Source organism: Cuculus canorus, chromosome 8 (assembly GCF_017976375.1).
Source record: "Cuculus canorus isolate bCucCan1 chromosome 8, bCucCan1.pri, whole genome shotgun sequence".
Taxonomy (NCBI): domain Eukaryota; kingdom Metazoa; phylum Chordata; class Aves; order Cuculiformes; family Cuculidae; genus Cuculus; species Cuculus canorus.
In genome coordinates, this window is record NC_071408.1 from 15,901,090 (window position 1) to 15,922,945 (window position 21,856).

General features: G+C 42.0%; 1 protein-coding gene across 3 annotated transcripts in view; it reads left to right on the forward strand.

Annotated features, from left to right (window-relative positions):
- Positions 1–12,549, forward strand: part of SLC44A5 (solute carrier family 44 member 5) — a 103,350-nt gene extending 90,801 nt beyond the window's left edge. For all 3 annotated transcript variants that reach the window (XM_054072929.1, XM_054072930.1, XM_009563501.2), the window contains exons 16-22: positions 600–694; positions 1,011–1,114; positions 2,368–2,441; positions 4,230–4,300; positions 5,727–5,815; positions 6,446–6,530; positions 7,855–12,549. In XM_054072929.1, coding sequence (XP_053928904.1) covers positions 600–694; positions 1,011–1,114; positions 2,368–2,441; positions 4,230–4,300; positions 5,727–5,815; positions 6,446–6,530; positions 7,855–7,967 — 631 coding nt within the window. In that variant the 3' untranslated portion in view covers positions 7,968–12,549. The remainder of the gene's footprint in view (positions 1–599; positions 695–1,010; positions 1,115–2,367; positions 2,442–4,229; positions 4,301–5,726; positions 5,816–6,445; positions 6,531–7,854) is intronic.
- The last annotated feature ends 9,307 nt before the right edge of the window (positions 12,550–21,856 follow it).

Sequence of the window (21,856 nt, forward strand, 5' to 3'; positions counted from 1 at the left end):
GTCCATCGCTCCACAGAGTGCTTTTTTAACCTCACTCAATCTAGTGGCTGTGCCTGCTGCCGATTTTCGCCAGTTGAGTGGCCTGATCTAGTGGGGGTTGGAACTAGATAATCTGTAAGTTGCTTCCAACCCAAAGCATTCTGTGATTCTATGAAAATGGTCAGTGTTGTGGTTTAACCTTGGCCAGCAGCCAAACCCCACCCAGCAGCCAAACTGCAGCCGGCTGCTTGCCCACTCCCTACAGTGGGATGGAGGAGAGAATTAGAAGGGTGAAAGTGAAAAAACACATGGGCTGAGATAAGCACAGTTTAATAGGTAAAGCAAAGCAAATCAAGGAATTCATTCATCACTTCCTATCAGCTGGCAGGTGTTCAGTTGTCCCCAGGACAGCAGGGCTCCATCTGCGTAGTGGTGACTGGGGAAGACAAACTCTGTAACTCCACATGTCCCCTTCTTCATTCTTCTTCCCCCAGCTGTTATTGCTGAACGTGCTATCATGTGGTGTGGAATATCTTGTTGGTCACTGGGGTCTGTAACTGTACAATGTAATTGTACCTATACACGTATGCAGAAAATAATAGTCATTTATTTTGTTTTAGTTACCATACAGGTTCACTGGCATTTGGAGCCTTAATTCTTGCAGTTGTCCAGCTTATTAGGGTAATACTGGAGTACTTGGATCACAAACTGAAAGGTGAGATTTATGAATCTGCTCTAGGTTATTAAGACCTCCTTTGGTAAATTACTTCCTTACTTCGCAAGATGTTTTTTTGGGCACTGAAAAGAAATCAATTCCACTTTATTTTTAGCCATTGTAGTTCCATTTGAAGCCAGTGAATTTGTCTGATTTACTCAAATTGAGTCCATTTCCTTGGGAGCTTACTGCAAATTTCATACAAGGTATGGATCTGCTTTTGGCAAAATTTAAGGTTTTCTTCTGAATAGGTTTCCATGTTCCGAAGACTGTTCATGAATTCTATGTGTGATGTGCTCTCTCCTTTTTTTATCAGGTACACAGAACTCCTTCACTAGATTTCTACTCTGCTGCCTCAAATGCTGTTTCTGGTGTTTGGAAAAATTCTTAAAATTTATAAACAGAAATGCCTACATCATGGTATGTGCTGCCTCTGCATGTCATCTCCCCTATCTGGGACACTAAAATACCCTAACCACTACTAGTTGACCAACAGTCAGCAGTACTAGAATCTGCTGAATAAATAATGGGGTTTATCGGAGTTTTCAGGAAATGCATGTGGTCCTACCATGAAAAAGTAAGATCTGTTTTTTATTTCTTCTACACTCAGTCCTTGTCCATCCTCCTCAGCCCTGAAAGTAAGTGGGAAGTGATGGCATAACTGGTTAACTCCTCCTCTGATTCAGCAATTGAAATCCTTATTTCAACAGGGATCTTAGCTTGTTTCATATTGCATGTTCATGACAGATCTGTTTGGAAGCAGTGGTTGAGTAAGAAGGTCAGAAAGCACGTGGCATCTGTATTTCCTCCTGGAAATTAAAAGCACAAATTCTAATAGCAGCAGCAGTGATATTACTCTAAAATAACCGTTTTTAGCTTCCAGAAGAGAAATTCCAGATTTTCTCTTAAATAAACATACACAGATTTCAGCTTAGGATGTTTTGACTTGAAACAATTTCAGTGGTTGAATTGTACAGTCACAGATTTATCTCAAAGGCGGTGGCTGTAATGGGTCCATTATAACCTATGTTCATGCAGGTGATGTTTCAAATTAATGCTGTCTTGAAGAGGAAGTATTCTTTTTCAGTCTTGTTTATAGTTGGTAAACTAGCTGCATTAAGAGCTGTTCTAGTCTGTCTTGCCCTTGTGGAGGCTATTCCAGGAAGGAGAAATGAATTTTGTTCTTCAGTAGCTTTAGCTGCTTTACTTTATGCTGATGTAAATCCACTGGCTCTGGTACCGGTATTGCTGATTTCTTCTTTAGTTAGAGCAGTGTTGGCTCCAAGGAGGGGTAGCTACGGAGGTCGAGTCATTTCTGCTCTACCAGTGCCTGTTCTTTTTCACTGGCTATAAATCTAGTGTAGGAAACGAGCCAAGTGAGAAGAATCCCTCAGCAAGAACCTTTGCTCTACTCGGCAAACTGGGTCTGCTGTCTGCAGGATCACAAGGGGTGGCACGCTCATTATCAGGTCATTTGATGGCGAAAGGTGTTCTGTTCCAACCTGGTGAGAAGCATTGAGAGGTAGCAGGTGACCGGAGAAAGTGCTCTCTGTTCATCTGAGTTTTAAGGCTACGTATCAGAGAGAACTGTGCATTACAGGCAGTAAGATTCTGGCATACAAGGAGGTATCCTCAATTAATTGAAGTACTTAACAGCTACTATTGTTTTGCAGATCGCCATATATGGTAAAAACTTCTGCACCTCGGCAAAGGAAGCATTCTTTTTGCTCATGCGGAATGTGGTGAGGTAAGGGGCCGTCTTCCAGTCCTTGGAAACATCATGATATGCTGCTATGGCACTCTGAAGATGCAATTCTTCCCTCTCCCATGTGTCCTCCAAAGCTGCTTCTGTCCTCAGATGTGTGCCTCACTTCTGATGCTCAGTGTGTAACAGCAGGCCAACCAGCACAGTAACCTATGCAAAGTTGATATAATCTAACGGTTTTGTTGTAATTGCTCTTTTAAATTCATAAGCACCCAGTAGATTGCAATAGTGCCTCCAAGGAGCCAAAGGAGCCCCTGAGAGGAGAGCTACAAAAGTACAGAAATGGGGTTCTCATCATCTGCTATTTGTGTTTCTTAAGCTTTAGTCCACTCACTGCCTGTGAAAAGAAAAGCAGAAAGACCTAAGTCTTCAGATTCATCCAGGAAGCTTATGGAGTGTCAGAGAGTGGCAGGAAAGAAGAGAGAGTACTTTACTTTGAAAACTAGTTTCTTCAACATAACTAGGTGTACCCTGGCCCTGGGAACTACCCTGGCCCTTTTCCTCGCTACCAAGGCTGCTACCAAACTCCCTATTCTCATCAGTACTTTTCATTATTGCTCCTGGCTCTCTTCCTGTAGTACTGTGAGATCAAACACCAATTGGAGAATAACTGAGGAGCAGGCCATGTTGATGTAACTGCAGGCAATGTAATTACCAAGCAAGAGACACAGTAAAACTGGCTGGGTGGTTTAAATCATTATGTGAAGGGCTAGGGGGAGGAGAGGAATGGAAGGAGAGGCTGAAAGATAGAAAAATGGGAACGATGCTTAAGAAAGAAAAGAACTGGAGATGGGAAAATGGAGTGCATTTGCTCTGTTATCCTGCCTTACTGTTGGTACAGTGGTGTCCACACCGTGCAATGCCTGTGCAATAGGAAAGACAAGCTGCCTTCGCTTCCTTTCAGAACGTCATCTCACTGTGCTGTTGCTTTTGCTCTTAATCAGCAAGAGCAATAGCTAAAAGCCGAGTGTATAACTTGCTTGTTTCAAATGGGGATTTTTTTATTTTGTCTGTTTTGCTAATTTTGAATTCTGACAGGTTAATGATGATTTGTTCACTGTAATATTTCTTAATGTTTCTCTTTCGTGGTAGTCAGTGCTGTATATTACCATACCCATAGCCTACAGTGCTGTCAAGAGGCCAGCGATACAAAGCTCATTTTCCATCCTATCATTTACCTGCTGTTTCTGATAAGACAGGTATTTTGAGCAGAAACTCCCTGCTGTTGATTTTAATGAGGGCAGCAGATTTAGGGTCAATTTTTCTGTCTACCTTCATTCATTCATTTGTGACTGTCTCCCTGCTTTGAGGCCTCCTGCCTTCAGTGTTGTACTGTGATATCTTAAAATAGTTGATTTTTGCATGTTATGGGGTCATGAAATGTGGCCAGATAGGACCAAGTGAGAAGACAACCTTTTGTGGGCTGGCTTATCTGTGACCCTTGTAGAAAGGCTGAAATAAAAATATTTTGCTGTTTTGGTTTGGATCTTTTTAACTGGCAAGAGCAATAAACAGTCTTCAAGTGCTGCACAAGTATTGCTGTGCCAAGGCCTAAGTCAGCAAGGGGATCAGTGCTTTTTGTCTCATGGAATTAGGCTGTAACAAAGCCTATCTCCATGTTGCATTTTTGCATTGTTCTGTTGTCACCCTGTGAAACCAGCAGAAGGCAGTTTCTTGGTCATGTTTTGTCAATTATCCATAAAACTAAGGAGAAAGTATAGAAATGTCTGGTTTGTGATGATCATGTATCATTTGCCCCTTGCTGAACAGAGTGGCAGTTCTGGACAAAGTTACAGACTTCCTTTTGTTCCTGGGGAAGATTCTTGTTGCTGGTGGTGTAGGTAAGCTAACTGAATTTTTCCAAATGGTACGTTCTGTTTTCTGTGACCTACATTTATGCCTGCCATATTCGTATATGTGTAATTAATCACTGGAGAGTCTTATTGGTCTAACTATTTGGGAGGCTGTTCTCGTGTTTCTAGGATTTCCAAGATTGAACTGAAATATATGTTTGGTTTTTTTCCACCATTTTCTTCCTGCCTGGCGTGTTGTTCAAAACATCTTTTCCCTAATTGCTTTTACTGCTCTTGCATGTGTTGCGGGTGCAAGGACTTGGGCAGCCAAAGCATCATAGTGAGATCAACTCAAATGTGCATCCGATAAGTCAAACACAATCAGTTCTTCTTTCATAAGAACTGGACAAAATTGCAGATGAGGTTCACCTGGTAGCAGACAGCATATGTACAAGAAGAGGTGGGGCGGGTCTGCAGGAGATGGGCTTGTAGCTGTGTTGTATTCAAGCCCCTTACAGCTATAACCTATAGTAAAAGAAACGGAATGTTCCATTCTTAGTTGTCAGTAAATATAAAAATATATCATTCACGTTTTTCTGTGACAGAAAAGTGTTTTTTTTTTAATGAAGTACTTTCAGAACTTCTAGTTGGTAGTATTCTCTTATGGATTTTCTAAATTGTCACAGCAATTTTAAAACATTATGTTACAAAAAAAATATTATGTGTTCTGGATACTTTAAAATATTAGTAATTAATTTTTTCAAATTGATTATTATTATTAAGTAATTAATTATTAATAAGTAATTAATTTTATTCAAAAGTTGAAAATTAGTTCCAAGAACAGATCTAAAATATTTTGTCATTACTGTAGGATTGCTTTCAAGCTGGGGTAGCAAATTTGATTTGAAAGATATTCTCTGAAATGTAGGCTGTGAAATACTGAAATTCTTTCATGTCTTCATCCTCTTCAAGAATAAATTATTTGGGTGATTTCTGTTGTAGATGCATTGGTCTGTTCTAAACATTGCTGTGCTTATCACTAGCGCTGCCATTTCTTCTTTTATTCTGAAATAGTTAAGTATTTCTTCAAGCAATATTATGCAAACAGCAGAAATTTTCTCACTTGTTTTTTATTTTAGAAAAGATCTGTCCAGTGGTCTTTGTTATCCCATGTCATTGTCTTGTTTATTGTTATTTATTAATTTTGCTATTAAATCCAGTGGAATCATGAAACAAAACAATTCATTAAAGTCTTTGTGGGCCCATGAATATTTTTGTGGTAACTGATTCATTTACATATCTCCTCTGTCAGAATACAGATCCAGCAGATAATTAGTATTGAGTAGTTTATTTTTTGCAAACTCTTTATTTAAACCAGCCATGGATCTGTTGTCTGTTTTGTCTCATCCATTCTTTAAGTTTTAGGAAATCAGGGTAAGGATAGGAAATCACTGATTTTCTCTGCTTCTTACAGGTGTTCTGGCGTTCTTTTTCTTCACACAGAGAATACCAATTTTTGCACAGGAAGCACCAACGTTAAATTACTACTGGGTGCCATTGTTGGTAAGGCAACAATCTAATCTCCTGAACGGTGTGGGCAGCTTCAGGTGCTCAGACTGCTCAGGGCATGTTCTGGTAACAGCTCCCATTGCCGTCCTCTCAGTGGTGTACCATCCGCTGAAGTGAGGACTGTTCTGCCACACTCTAGTCAGGCAGAAGGGACACTGCGGTGACTCTGCACCTTCAGAAAAATCAGGTTTCTCAGCTGCTTCGCTCAGACCTCCTAGAGAGCAAAGGCTGGTGTTGAGGCACCAAAGCCAGCATGGCATCTAATGGAAGGGACTAGTGATGCATCTCTTTCTCCTTTTGTAGCCGCCCTGTGCTCCAGAACATCTCCAGGAGTGGTTCTTGAGAAAAAGCTTGAAGGAGTTCAGAATATTCTTGGCATTTATTCTTTGGGGGTTGAAATGGCTCCAATTTTACAGCCAGAAAACTAGCAGCTACCGCCTGTTAGGATACAGACTCCTTAACCTGTGACCCCTTTTCACAGCAGTAGTGACCTTTGGTACAATTACAGAGCTGCCATTAAATCTTCCCAAGTTTGCTTAACAGACTAGGCTTCTGACTTATGTTAGCACTGCCACATTGGTGCCAAACTAAATTTAGGGTTTTATTGTGGTTTTGTTTTTGTAGACGGTCATTATAGGCTCCTACTTAGTTGCACACGGGTTCTTCAGCGTCTATGCAATGTGTGTTGACACGCTTTTCCTCTGCTTTTGTAAGTACCACACTTTCTTTCACTAATACCTGCATGTCACAGGAATAAGAACAGAAAGCCACCTTATCCATTCCTTACAGAATTCTGATGACTTGCTAGCAGACTGTGCGAAAAATGAACTGCTTCTGCTATTCAGACTGGCTCCTTGATGCATTCTTCAGTGCAGAACTGTTTCAGTATTCAAATTTAGTTAAGTAGTGGAAGGTAGCTATATGGGTCATGGAGATATCTGGGTTCTCTTTTTCAATGTTCCTTAGCTTTCTAGTCTAGAGCTACAACCTATTTATCTGGAGTTACGGACTTTAGTTCTAAACAAACATGATCACAGACAGATATAGCACTAATAACATTCCAAGAAATAGGCTAACTCATAAATAAAGTAAAAAATAAATTATTACTGTTATTTACAATGAAATAGCAATTGATCAAACTAATAACATTCAGAAAATTTGTTGGTGCACTCAAAAATCAACAGATTTTAGTTTATTCCAAAGAGACATGGCATATACTTCTGTGGAGATACAGGAAGATTTACTTCCTCTGTCCTCACTGGCCATTCGTTACAGCTGGTGCTCTCTGTTTGGCTTTGCAGATAGAGCTGTCTGCCTCGACAGGGTTGCAGTGACAGTGCTTCACGGCACACTCGCTGCAGATTGCCTGTCAGTGTGAAATTGCTCCCTGGTCCGTGACTGCTGCGTGGCATAAATGCTGGGCTGGACCCAGGCTAATGATGTAGTCCTGACCTTTTGTAGGAAAAAACGTAATACATCTGCCTCATGGTTATAGATTCATATTCTGTTTTGCTTCCTGTGCTTCCATTCAGTAATTGACAGTAGGAGTTCACTAGTACACTGTGCTGGTTCACTGTTGTGCACTTGTGGCACCAGGTTTTCAAGAGAACTTTATCTTAGGTAGTGAAAAAGCATACAGTTTTAAGAAGTACTCAAGTCCACAACTCTCTTTGGGGCAAGTTTTCTGGCAAGAAGTAGCCAAAATGCCAGACTTCAGTGGAGGCATAAGTGTTTCACAAAATTTTCACCTATACTGCCAAACTAAAGAACGGGAAAATAACAAGGACATTGCTATCATTTAAAAATGGCTAGGTGTTTGTGTCACTGCTTCGTGTAAAACTTCTGGTTTGAGAAAATAGAAATCTTATAGTGTCTTTCATCAGCTTAGCAGTAGAGCTATATTACCATGATTGAGATATTTTTTTAATGTTGGGTCTTTTACTCTCTCCTTTCTTCAATTCTCTGTGTGTGTGTGTTTGTGTGTGGTTATACTGCTGTTTGCTCTTTTGGCTGCTTTTGCTGTGTAAATTCAGGTGAAGACCTGGAAAGAAATGATGGATCTACAGCAAAACCCTACTTCATGTCAGCTAGCCTTCACCGAATTCTAGGGAAGAAGGAACTAAGTCCTAAGAAGGCAGTGGGATAACAAATACTAAACCTCAACATCAAAACAGTGTCACTTTTAAGCAAAACATGTATAAAGTAGGCAACAGTAAAAACTGTAAATGATGCTTCTGGTTAATGGGTGATTCTTTTTTTCCTTTTGCTTATATCTAAAAAAATGAGCAACATTGGTAACATTTCACTAGTTTAAATGCTTAAACTAACAGCTGTGAAAACAAGGCCACGATTTTAGTTTATAGAGTGCCTATGAAAAGGAAAATGTAAATTTGAAGCTTTTTTAAGTCTATAATGATGTTTTAATAACTTTTGTAACACAAGTTGCTGCCTTAGATGACAGCAGTTTTGATAATGTTTCTTTTTATAAGTGTATATTTGTAAAAGAAATTCAGGCAATTTTTTTAAAGCACTAACATATAACCTAATTAGCCATAAAAAGATAGTTCAAGACTCTCTAATTAACCGGGAGATGGTACTAAATTTGTAAATATGGTGCTATGATTGTATTTTTTTGTACAAGCTGGTTCACAGCTATTTAAACTGTGATTATACATGCATTAATGATTCCCTACACTGAAAAATGTAGTGATATTTTAATCACATCCACAACTGCATCTTTTAAGAAACGATGGTACCCTGCGGGTCCCGAAGAGGACAGTCGGAGCAGACTACAGCTGGCACTGCTTGAAGTGGAGTGTTCTGTGAGTTGTGCTTAAAAGATGACATAACTGCAAGAAGGTCCCACTGCACTTGAAGTGATTTGTGGTTCACACAAATGAGGTTCCATCTGGTACAAGATGGTGAATGTATCATTTTTAGCTGATATCCAAGAGAGATGCACTTGTGTTAATATCCCCTTATCTCTAATGAGTCTCTGATTGTCTTCTACATTATGAGGAAGTTGAGCTTCACTGAAAAGAAAACCAAATGCAGTCTTTTTTTCCTTAGAAGAAAGTCTTGGTTGTACCTGTGCACAAGGAATTCCATTGCCTCTGCCTAGCTCAGAAGGGCTTTTTAAGGAGATGTTGCAATGACCATGCAGGTGCTGAGGGCCCAGCATGCTCTTTCTGTGGGTCTCCAGGCTCTCAGTTGCTCACACAGTAAGGTATTAAGACACTGAACTAGGGTCTTCTCATGATACAACATGAATTATTTAGCTACTGAAGGATGCTCCAAAAGATTTAGTTTGCATTTTGATTGTTAAATTTGCCTGGTCAGTAGTACAAAATTGGTAGAAAGCACATTAATGTTCTGTTCAGTTTTATGACTTCCCGTTAGTAGAACTGTCACTGAGGTCAGTAACAGCTCTGCTCGTGGAAGAAGTCTGACTCTGGAGTACTTCTCGAGCCTGTTAGTGCCAGGAGCTGAGCTGTAAAGGTTCCGGTTTATGAGTCTCATGGATGGCCAAGGACCCAACCATACTGAAGCCTGCCTTGAGTTTTCATGCTCCTGCTGTGCTGACTAAGGTATCCCGTTACTGTCAGCTTTCCTGGAGTGGCATGTGCCATACCTCTGCCAGACCCGTTACAGGAGTTCAGCACCTGGAAATACTTTTCTAGCCCCAGGAGTCTGTTGTTGTCACAAAGAAAAAAGCAAATTCTTTTCCATATGATTTAAATGCAAGTTTCTAGGGAAAATTTGCTGATGATCCACATCCTAAAGTGATTTTGCTCTCTAACTTATGGCTACAGTTTGTGGTGCCTGTAGTCACTCCAAAAGCAGAAATAGTACAACAGCTCTGGGGGCACTCAGTGCATAAAGCAATCGCCACCCGTGTGCTTGCAGCCATGGGCAGGACAGGATCTTGAAATCCTGTGAACTGAGGTGCAAGGGATGGGATCCCCATCCATATTCTCTGTGACCCAACGGGCACTGTAGCCCTTTCCCCTGAAGCAGAAATGAATGATTCAGTTTAGGACTCAAATGATGTGAAAGAAAGACGTACAGTTTCAAACATATCCACTGACTGTGGGCACCTCCGGTTTTTGCTACCCTCCCTGGACATACCCTGGAGTAACCTGCCTGTCAGAAAGGGCTGAGAAACCCACCCTGAGAAACCAGACTCGACTGATGACATTTTTTGTTGTCGTTTTCATTCCTTTCTCATGCCGTGTACCGTATTCAATATAGAACCCCCTGTTCTTCTAATCACCTCTGAGAACTAAGTAACTTTTTGGGGTATGTGTCACCATTCTGTGATTAAAAAAGCTGCTGGTCTGATTACAGTCTGTGTGCTAAAGCTTTTTGTGGGTGTTTTAATACTACTGTGTGATTAGTTTGCAGCTAAAGAAACTGCATTAAGTAATCAGTATTTCTACTGGACTTGAGTGTCTTACTGGGAGCTCAACTGAAAAAGCGTATTGCTGAATGCAGCGTGCTTTTTTATCATATGAATGTAACTGTAGAGTTTACTAGGAATAAAGCATAATAGAATAGTATACACTTATTTGATTAGAAGACTTTTGTAACAAAACTATGCATTTACTAAAGGGATTTCTAAAAGTGAAAGTTTTAAATTGTATTATTATTTATATACAGTCAAAATATATATGTTTAAATTTGCTCCACTCACTATTTTGTGAAATTATTAGAATGTAAGTGATCATCATTTCTGAGAAGAAAATTTAAAGCCATTTTCTTAATGATATAATTATGAGAACTGTGAAAATGCAAAGCAATACCATGTAGATTTTGTAATCAATAAATTGAATAAATAAATCATAATGATTTAATATTAAAATTGGCTTTTTAAAAATAAATTGCTATTAATGAATTAAGTAGAAATTAATGCAAGTATTTGCTTGGGAAAGAATCACTTAAGACTAACTTATTGTAGTAGTTCCTAACTAATCCTCTGGGCTGGTCTGCAGACTTAAACCCCAGAGGAGGTACCGGTAGCAACGTTTATGGATTTGGACATTTGCTTTGTTGCTTGATTTAGTATGAGATTCCAAATTCCTTTCTTTCCCTTAGGGAATGGGATGTGTGGCTGTCCATAACAAGGATAGCTGTGTCACATCCGCTTTGCTCCCGAGCCACCGGCTGTGGGTGCCAAGGTGCCCACGAGGCAGGGCCAGCCCTGGATGGAGGGATAGGAGCCGGTGATGTGAGCTTGGACTTTGCTCACAGCGCAGCAAAGAGAGCCTGGACCCGGGAACCTGACAGGAGCCTGGTGGGCTGCGGTGTGGAGGGTTCGTAGGTGGAGGTTCTGTCTGGCCCATGGCTGGGTGCCTCCGCTCTAGGAGAAGCTTTGGAGAGACAGAGTGGCCCTGCAGAAAAACCCTTTCCCATGAAAAGATAAAACTCTTGAAGATCTCAAACAAGCAGAATGTAGAAACTGAGGGACAGTAGAAAACACCCGCAATCACACCCATGCCATCATGTTCGGTTTAGTCCTGGTTGGGTCCATTGTGTCTCCTGTGATGTATGAATGGATGGCTTTCATTTATGTGATTTATACCAAAGTTTTAATGTCAAGCCTTCAAATTTTGTAAAAAAAAAAAAAAAAAAAAAAGACAAAAAGTGGCCCCAGGAACAAAATAAAGAGAAAAGGGATGGGATCCTTTCTTATGCTAAGGGATTTTTTTCCAGTAGTACTTGGTGGCTGTTCCAGGGATGCTGAATTGTCTGTAAATGTTGGTATTTACAGTATGAAATGTTGTACTGTTGCATGTTGGGCCGTAGAACAGGAGGCGGCTTTGGTGGATGCAAAGTCCCGCTGGTTCTGTGACAGTCAGTAGGTGTTCTTCGACAAATGGGCTGCCAGGGACACGACTGGGAAGAACAGAGCGGCTGTTGCGGTAGCGCAGAATATCTCCCTGTGGCCGGCGGCTCAGCCCAGACAGCTGCGGCCTCGCTGACAAAGTGCCTTACTGGCCGCTATTTTAACTTGTATTTTGAAATTTATTCACAGCATGTAGACTACAAAACAGAAAAGCTAGATAGGAAAACCAGTACTGTCTTTATTTCAAATGAACTGATATGGAATGGATTGTAGTGGTCTGGTCGGGTGTCTTGGAGCTGTGTGGTGCAGCACACGCCGTCTCCCTGTTGTTGTCAGATCATGGAAGCAGACTCTGTGGTCCGGGGAGAAGCGCACAAGGGTTGTGGTGTTGCAAGTAAATAAAACCAATGCAAAACTGTTCCAGTTTTAGTAGGAGATTTTTTGATAGCTTTAATCTCTGGTAGAGTGAACTTCTGGGCCTGTCCCGCTCTGGGTTACAGCGCACAGACATGCGGTACCTGCAGTGCCGCGGGGAGAGTGGGGCTCCGGCCACCTGACAGAGGGAAAAACACTGGCAAATACATGGAATGTTGCTGTAACACATCTGTTTGCATGTCCGTAAGCATCAAGTTCATTCTCCATTTCAAGACTGATAATTTGCTATTCTGGAAGTGTTTTATAAATTATTCTAAATTTTCTAACTTTTGATACAGGTGATGATTTTTGAGGTAATACCGAATTTGTACTGCGCGGTAATCAACTAGAAAGATAATTAACTGTTCCTTCATGTTCCGTAACACCGGTGTGACCGATACTGAAGTTGTCTGTTACTCCACGAGACAGAAAACTCCACGTTTTTGTCCCAAATAAAGGCTTGTTAAGTCAAAAAAGCGTCTCTATGAGGCAGAAGGGCGTCGCTGTTTCATTCACGCGGTTCGCACGGCGATGCTATTATTGCCGAAGCCGAAGGAACCGCAGCGCCAGCCTGACCCCGTGCGGCTCTGCCGAGCGGGGCCGCAGCTCCGGGGCTGCTGCGGTGGCGGCTCCGGCGCGAACGGAGCTATCGCCGCTGCGACCGCGCTCTGCGGGAGGCGCTGCCCGGGGCGGGGCGGAGAAGGGCGGGGGGATCGGGGCAGTGCGGGCGGGGCGGGTGTCGGTATAGGGCGGTCATTGCTGGCCGGGGCAGGCCGGGGCGGGGCGCGGACAGTGATTGCTGTCCGGGGCGGGGGGGTTTGGTGCGGGGCCGGGGGGGTCGCTGCATGGTGTGGGCTCTGCGGACTGGGGAACACCCGCGGCCCCCCTGGAGGGAGGGAGCGGTGTGGCGGGGAGCGGCCGGGGTGGGTTGTGAGGGTTGCTATTTGATGTTCTTGAACGACGCTGGAATAGAGCGTGGGGGGTTGGCTGAACGCGTTTTGGGATGTTCTTATAGATTCATAGAATAGTTTGGGTTGGAAGGGGCCTTAAAGTTCATTCAGTTCCACCTGCCCCTGCCACAGGCAGGGACATCCCACCAGATCAGGCTGCCCAAGGCCCATCCAACCTGGCTTTGAACACCTCCAGGGATGGGGCAGCCACAACCTCCCTGGGCAACCTGTGCCTGTGCCTCACTGCTCTCATCATGAAGAAATTCTTCCTTAGGCCCAGTCTAAATCTGCCCCTCTCCAGTTTATACCCACTGCCACTCATCCATTCACTACAGGCCTTTAATAGGAGGTGTATTTTAAATCATCCACCTCTTAATTTGATATAAGCCTCTTTCAGGGTTTAGGAGACTCACCAAGACACATCCTTCCCTCCTGTCTTTGTGCGACGGCAGCAGCGCTCCTCTGCCCGTCCCCGGCTGACTTGGCTACCGCAGCTTTGTGTGGAACAGCTTTTGGGGGTGGGGGGGCGCCCTGGGGCACCCCAACCCAAAACAGGGCAAAAGGTTTTCAGGCGTGAAGCTGGATTTCAGTCAAGGAGGCACTGGAGTGGTTACTTGGAGGAAGGAAAAGGGAGCATTTGGTCTCCAAAATAGATGTTATTGAGAGGTAAGGTGTGCATCTTAAATTGTTCCATACGTGGGGAGCCACTTTTGAGAGTGCTTCTGGCATTCCGTGATACCCGCGGTGGCACCTCGAGATGAACTTGTTGAATCAACATAAAAGGGTAGGGTGCTGACGGTTGTGGCCCACTGGGCTTTGCTGTCACCTTGGGCAGGGTGCTGGCGGCGGCGGAGGAGACATTAACTAGAGCTGCTGCTATGGAGAAAGCGCAGCTCTGTGGTTGGGATTGGCAAGTAGGAGCACTCAAGCTCAGAGGATGCACAGAAGCTTTACGTGCGGAATTGCAGCATACCTCATCTAAGGAAAAGTGAGCAGTGTACTAGGCTTACACCGTTGGGTGCTGTTTCTTAGCAAGAATTACGAGCTCTCGAGTCTGGTAGGAGGCTGGTGGGTTTGTGTTGTCCATCCTGTTGGTCAGTGGCCATGTGCAGTGGTACCTGTGCAGCATGGAGCTCTGAGCTGGCTGTGCCTCAGCAGGTGGTGACAGCAGTCGGAAAAGTGAGGTTGTAACAAGGCAAATGTCGACAGAGAGTGGCTCAGCCCATAAGGTTTAGATGTGGTCGGTTTCAGTCCAAACTAAACAGTGAAAGGTGAACTGTGGAAGTGCCCTTCAGAGGGATACTGGTGTTCCTTGAGCCCAGTTCAGCATCTAGGCTGCCGGAGGCCATGTAGCACAAGGAGAAGAACAAGACTGGCAGGGAACAGTTGCTTTCGAAGAGCTAAAAGACAGTGCTACTTTGTAGTAAATCTTCATGAAAACTTTCTCTTTTCTTCTGTTTTTTTCTTTTCTTTTTTTTTTCTTAAAAATTTGAACAGATGCAAATTTGGTGACCAAAGCCTGCACACTTTTTGTTCTGTAAAGCATCACAGTAAAGCTCGGTTATGACCATGTCAGTAAACAACAGTAAAGCACCGTGCATGTTAAAGCACAATATTGTTTGAATTCAGATGCTCTGTCGCCCTGCAGAATCTGTTGAAGTGTACTCCGATGCTGGAAGATACGTTTGTAATATAGAAGTTATTGCAAGGGGATTTTGGAGCATAGAGGACCTTTACTGTGTGTCTCATATGTACATAGTTATTTTAACTAAATGTGGATTTTTTTTTTTAAACTACATCAGTATCTCCTGTTGACACACGTGGTCTGTTGGAAATGGCTGCAGCTATTGGTTATATTGTCCCCCTTCAGATAATTTCAAGCTTACTAACAAAATTGCTTTCTTGCCTCCTTTTAAATGTGTTTTCAGACTGTTGTGTTTTCTTGCCATTCGTATTACATTTAAATCTAACGCTGGCTGCATGCCATAGAAACTTTATTCCGCATCCAGATGAATTTGAAACCTTGCCTGAGTTTTCTCTTGGATGCCAGCAGTCTGATCTCCAGTCTTTCCTATGGCTCCTGCTGCTTTTGCAAGGTTTGTTCTTTCTGGTCGCCTGTTACCCAAGGGGGCCTCACACCATGCAAGCCTCTCCTGCATGCCTGGGGTGCGGATCAGTGACTTGGGTCACCACTTGATGGGATGCAGCATGGCACTCACGTTCAGTGGATTTGCTGCAGGAAGCACCAAGCTGCTGTGGCCCTTCCTCAAGGCATTGGCACATGCTGCACAACAGGGAGAAGAGGCCACCCTCCTCCGTCATAACTGCGCTGCAGCTGGACTGGTGCAGAATAGAGGTGGGGTTGGCAGTCTGACTGACATTCCCACTGAAGAAGGAGAGGATAATGGAGCTGTACTGTTACAGTGAAGCAGACCCTGGCCATAAATGCAGGATGGAGATGTTCCTGCTGTAGTCTCAGTCAGCGACTGATGTGTCCCACCTGTGATGTCTTTGCAGTTGGACTTTGCAGATGAACATTGATGTTGGTGCATTTGCTTCTAAGACTTAGCACGCTACTTTGTGAACACGCACATCTGCAGATGGCTGGGAAAGGAAAAGGAAAAGGAAAAGGAAAAGGAAAAGGAAAAGGAAAAGGAAAAGGAAAAGGAAGGGATTGTTTTATACAGAGCTTCATAATGTGGTTTCTGGTTGCCGTGATTTTCAACATGTCTGACCATATCAGTTTCCTGGCTTGAACCAACTTCCCTTTCATCAAGTCCCAAGTTCTCATTTCTGTTGGTTTGGTGGGGGCTCTGCAGGTGATCCATTTTCATTTTGCAGTCTGAAAGAGCCCAAGTTTGGAAAAGAATCGAAGTAGTCTCGAGAGAAGGTTGTGTGCCTAATTTGCTCCAAATGATAATGTCAAAAGGTGGGTTTTTGTAGTGTTGGGTTTTTTTTCTCTTTTATTCTGTTCTAATTTCTTACAGAAATGCTAAGTACTTAAATATCATCCTCATATTGGTATGGTTAAGCTCACAAGTGGGCTATGAGAACACTAACAGTGGTCTAAAACAGTTTAATGAATCATAGTATAATACTCAACTGCAGTGGTTCTGGGTCACTGAAACTTAAAAAAATAGATGTTATCTTTGTGAATTTAATACTAATGGTTCATGATGTCCAGCAGCAGCTCTTTCTGAACCCATGTTGTGACAGGAAACATGTAACTGCATGTCTAAGAGACTCTCTGGAGGATGTCAGCAGTTCCATCCACTACCAGAACACTGGTAAAAATTCCCACAGAGACACTGAAGATAAAAATCTATATTGAAAGGTAACATTTCTGTGAATTTAACAATGTATCCCATAGATACACAGGTTTTTGGTCTTAAAAATCATGTTTTGGGTAAGTGCTTGCCTCCGTGTTACAGGAATACTAGTGTTTCTGCTGGTTATTTCTGAAAACAGTAAAAAAGTTTGCAGTTAGGTGTTCTTGCATTCAGTAACCTACAGTTAAAATCCAATTTAAATGATATTTCTAAGGTTAACTTTCTTGGACGACCTGCTAACTCACATTATTAAAAAAAACCAAACCAAACCAAACATTTCCTTATGTGACTTTTTAAATGGAGTAGCTGTCTTGCAGCTGCAATGGCTTAATTTTAAAATAAGAACATGTACAACTTTTTAATATACTGATGTACTGTTACTTGTTCTAGGTTTTCTGTATTTCAGTAATAAATGTTGTAGGAGGTTTGGAGCAGGAGGCGGCTTTTTCCCAGGCGGTCAACTTGGGAAATAGTCTTGGTACCATTGGTGATGGAAGCTGTTCAGTTGTTCTTGGAGGAGGGAACTGGTTTCTTTGGAGATATGGGGGGTGGGGGACGTTGAAAAAAAACAACCACCACCACCTCCCCAGACAGCAGCCTCTGAAGAAGGGCTGATAGATAGTCGCATGCACGCCCAGCCAGGAAAGGCTTCTTATGAGAGTGCTGGGGAAGAAATCCATGGAGAGCTGTGTGGAGAGAGGAATGTGCAATCTGCAGGCAGAAAAGGAAGCTGTGAGGTCTTTTCCCAGGGCTGCTGTTGATTCGCTGTGTGCTTATGTGTGTGTGGGAAAAGAGAAATTAGAAGGAGTAGAAGAGAAAAGCTAAGTGCTGGAAGGGAAACAACTGCTGGCTGGACAGTCAAACATTTGACTCTGGTTACGCCACCTGTGATGCTAATCCTGGCAGTGATTACAGATGGTAAAGCTCTGGTCTGAGCTATGCTCTGATTTTTCCCTCCGCCGATCAATTTTACCCTGTGCAATACCTGTTTGCCAACACATCCTAGTATGGTCCCTGCTGAAGATGTAAATATCTGCTTAGAATAATGACATGTTTGGAGAGCTTTTTGTCATCTTAATGTTTGCATAAATAACTGCTGCCATGTAAGTACGTTAGATATTGACGTAAAAGCAGTCACCTTGGGAGTGTTAGCTGTGCTGGAGAGACAGTGTGCCATAAAGCATCAAAATCTTTGTCCTTCTTTTGGATGCTGCACCTGCAGGGAGACAGTGGCAAAAGTGTGTTCTCAGAAGTTGCTATTTTACACAGACAGAAGTCATCAAAACCTTCTGCACATTTCCATTATTATAAAACGAGAAAGAAACCGAACTGTATTGGGAAGATACTTTATAGCTCAGTGTTTAAATTAGATTGGATGTAGGGTTTTTTTCACTTTTCCTTAACGAAGTTGTGTTGTTTCCTTATTGGTTTTGTTCTGAGCCACTTTATCAAAATTTACACTCAGAAGTTTCTTTATACTTATGTATATTTTCATTACTTGCTTTGCTGAGCCTTTCAGAATGGTAGACCAGAATATTTACTGGCAAAGCCCAGGGGAACTGATTTGACTGCTCTATAGTGGTGCCAGACATAACTTAAGAGAATTTTCTTTTCTCTAGTCCTGATCCTACTGAAATAAGCTGTAATTCTCTCATGCTGGAAGTTATTTTCATATTAACACACTTACTGTGATTGTCCTCACCAAACTGATCTACCCAGACTTTACCAAGAAGGGAGAGATCAATATTCTGTGTGAAGGCACAGGGCTGCACTGGCAGCCGAGTGAGAAGATGTTAGACGTCAGACAACCTTTGTTGTGTTGCCTCACTTGATGACAGCAAGTCAGCAGATTAGGAGCACTGATTCTAAAATCATTGTCATATTTTTCATCTCAAGAGAGTACATTTGGAAATTACTGGGTACGCTGCACAGACCGAAACTGCTAGAAACCAACATAACTGCCAGACAACTTCTCCTTCGAATCCAAGATGTTCTGAATAGACAAAGAATGGGGTTTTGGTTCTAGGGCAAATTTACACTTGAAGCCTCCGCATCTTGACCACCCTTAATTATTCCACACAAGCTGCGTGGCGGGGTGGGACTCCTGGGCAGTTTAACAAATACATCATCTCCTTGATGCATCTCTGAGGAAGAATGCAAATTCCATTTCTGGAGCATCTCTGGAATATAGAGCTGTATCAGTAAAATGCTTAGAAACTATATCAAGGCCAGGCTGGATGAGGCCTTGGGCAGCATGCTCTAGTGAGAAGTGTCTCTGCCCATGGCAGGGGGGTTGGAACTGGATGATCTTTAAGGTCCCTTCCAACCCAAACCCTTCTATGATTCTATATGGACATCATTGCAGCAGCTTAAAAAAAAGAATTAAGCCCTGACTAAGCTTCCAAGCCTGAGTTCAGAGGGAGAATTACTTCCTTTTTATGAATACTCTGTCTGGTATGTTGGGCTGCTGTGGTTTTGCATCAAAGCCCTTAAGCAGCATGAGAGAACTAAGCAAAGCACCAGGCGGTACAGGCAACATGTTTCTTGATCAGCAAAGATGTCGCATCTCTTCTGAATCTCCCTGCTGAACTAACAAAATACAGACAGAAAAAAACACGTCCAGGTGAAGAGGAAAGGTGACTGCGCAGTAATTCTCACTGATCCAAGAAACATCAGCCCAATGTAAAAACTATCCTGGTTTAGTCTCGCTTTCCAGCTTGATCAGCAGCTAAATGTGAGCAGTTGTGAACCCAGTCCCACAGGGAAATGGGAAAGGGACATGACAGAGGGACTTGTGGGTCAAAAACTAAAGCAGCTTTAATTAAATAAAAAAAGGTAAACAATATTAATAAGAAAATAGTAAAGCCCACGTGTTGTATCTATCAGCATAATCATGCTTTGTTTTGCCTGACACTTCATTCTGTTGGTGTAGGAGAAGAGCAATTCTTTTCTTCTTAGATACACTAAGGAGTTAGCTACAGAACAATAGTACTAAATAGCATCTTCATCCAGGAAAGTTTGCATTATAAACTCTGAAAAAGCTGGGATTTGTGTATTTTATAATCACTTCATATTCTAGTTTACCACAATAATTTTTCCACACTAAAAGCACTGAATGCTGCAGCACAGCAATGCAATACAAAGCCAGCTGCCTTTGAGCTTTACTATTACTTAGGAAAATAGATTGACAAGCTAAACATCTATCCTAGTTCTGCTCTATCCTAGCAGAGCAGTAAGTGTCTCATGGCTGCTGGCAGAACAGCCCATTGAGGACACAGAACCGTCAGCTCCGGAGAAATCTCCTGCCTGACTGAGGCCTTAATGTTTCAGCTTAGTATGGAAGAACAGTCCAGAAGCAAGGTATTTGGGGCACGTTTTTCATAACCAGCAAATATGAACCATCAGAGTTAATTTAGACAAAGGTATTGAAATAGCTAGATCAACTACAGAAAACCTTTTTGCAAGAGACTGGTCTAAAGGCTAAAAAGAAAGGGCCCCATTCTGCATTACTGCTGGTACCCATCCACATCAGAGAAGAGTTGCTGCTGCCAGACTCTTGGTACAGCCAACAGGCTGTTGTACCAACAGGCTCCTGCACCTAGAAATATCAAAGCAGATTGTACACTTAGGTCCAAGCAGTCTCCTCTGCAATAGTTCATCAGAGGACATTGTGATGAACCAGCTCCATTGCTTTGCCTGCCTTAGAAGGATCTTTTCTAATTGAAGTGTAGATTTTGAAACGAATAGAAAATAAATGTTTGGGTCCAAACACTCTTCCCGGATCTGGGAGCGAGCACTGTACCACTTTCTACACCTAGAAATAAGCAAGGATCAAACGCAGATAATCCTGTATCAGAAAGCAGAAGTCAAAGGAGTTTACTTTGTCACATACCACGTCAAATATTTTGTTTATATTTTAACTTGCATTCTATTCAAGGTTTCACCAACTATATCTCTACTCCATCAAAACAGAATATGGTCATAATCATAAAAAATTTGGATAGCTTCCAAATAAATACAGCAGAAAAAAGCACTGCTTGTACTTCAGTGGTTTACATACTTTTTCATATGCACAGTGACTTTCAATTTTGTCTTTTTATTGTTGACCCAACTCCATAAGATGCAAATATCTTGGCAAGTCTGTCAAATATCAGAACTGCATTTAATAGAATTTCTGTATAACTTGGGATAAATGCAAGCAATGTAGAATTGCTGCCCTCAATACCAGAAAAACAGAAAGTGAGGGGGTTCAAAACAAATTGTAAATATACATCTCTCAGCAATTGTCTGTATAATCCACCATGTTATGCTTTGTTAATAGAAATGCTGGCTGAAACTGCTGATTTTCAGGGTTGAGGAAATATATTGATTTCAGCTGCTTCCTTGTGAATACTTATTTTGCTCCTCTCAGGGGTTCCAGGAAAAGGGGAAAGCTGCAAAGAAAAGCACACCATGGAAGAGGGTGCAGTTGTAACAGGTAAGTTTGATATAGCCTAGGAAGATTTTAGAGACGGGAAAAACTCCTCTGCTAAAAGGTTTGCTTTTCAGTGGTTTTTTTTTTGTTTTTTTTTTTTTCCTCTAGCATCCATTTCCTAGACAAACAGATTCCAAGCCATTTGATTGTGAGAGTTTATGTTTTCCTAAATCAGGATCAAATGTGGAATATAAAAAAACCCAACATCCTTAAAGAGAACAAGAAAGTCAGCTGGGGATAACAATGGAGGCCAGGATAGAGAATGAATGCAGGTAAGAGACTACTCATGACACTATAATTGCTATAAAATAGAATGCAGAAAACGTTCAATGGGGAGTTGTTTTAGCATACACAGAAGATCTAAGGATGACTCAGTATTTTTTAGCTTCGCTTTATATATCTTATTAGTCTACAGTAATGTTTTTTCATGGCAGAGAAAAATAGTTATCATACCTTTGTATTGCACTGATTACTATCAGACTTATTAGAAAAGACCATAAACAATTTAAAACTGGTGGTCTTATAACAAATGTAGAGCTCCAGAGCTCGATACTAAATTGTTCTAAGTGACACAATCCCATGTCATACCTGCTTTTTCAGATTCAAATGTGATGAAAACACACAGTGAGTACTTGCAGTATTCCTGTTTCTTTTAACCTCCAGGAGCAGAGAGGTCACACAAACATTACTTTGCTCAGAACATGTTCTAGACTTGGCATTTCTTCAACAGGGTGAACCCTAGTTACAACTGAACCTACAACTGAAAAGGCTTGAAAAGGCTTCCTCTTAAAGGAAAAATTATTGTGTTTGGAACCAGAACAGCTACCCAAGACAACAGGAGGTCACACTCTAAAGCTAACATTTAGAATTGCGTGCCCTTACTATGTAGGAAAGCCAGTTAGAAGTACACAGAACTGCAGCAGATACCCACTGCAGCATCTGGTTCCCATGTTCTGCCCATGAACACCTGAAACAGAGAGTTAACAGATTAGTTTGTTTTCCGTAACTAATCATTTTACTTTA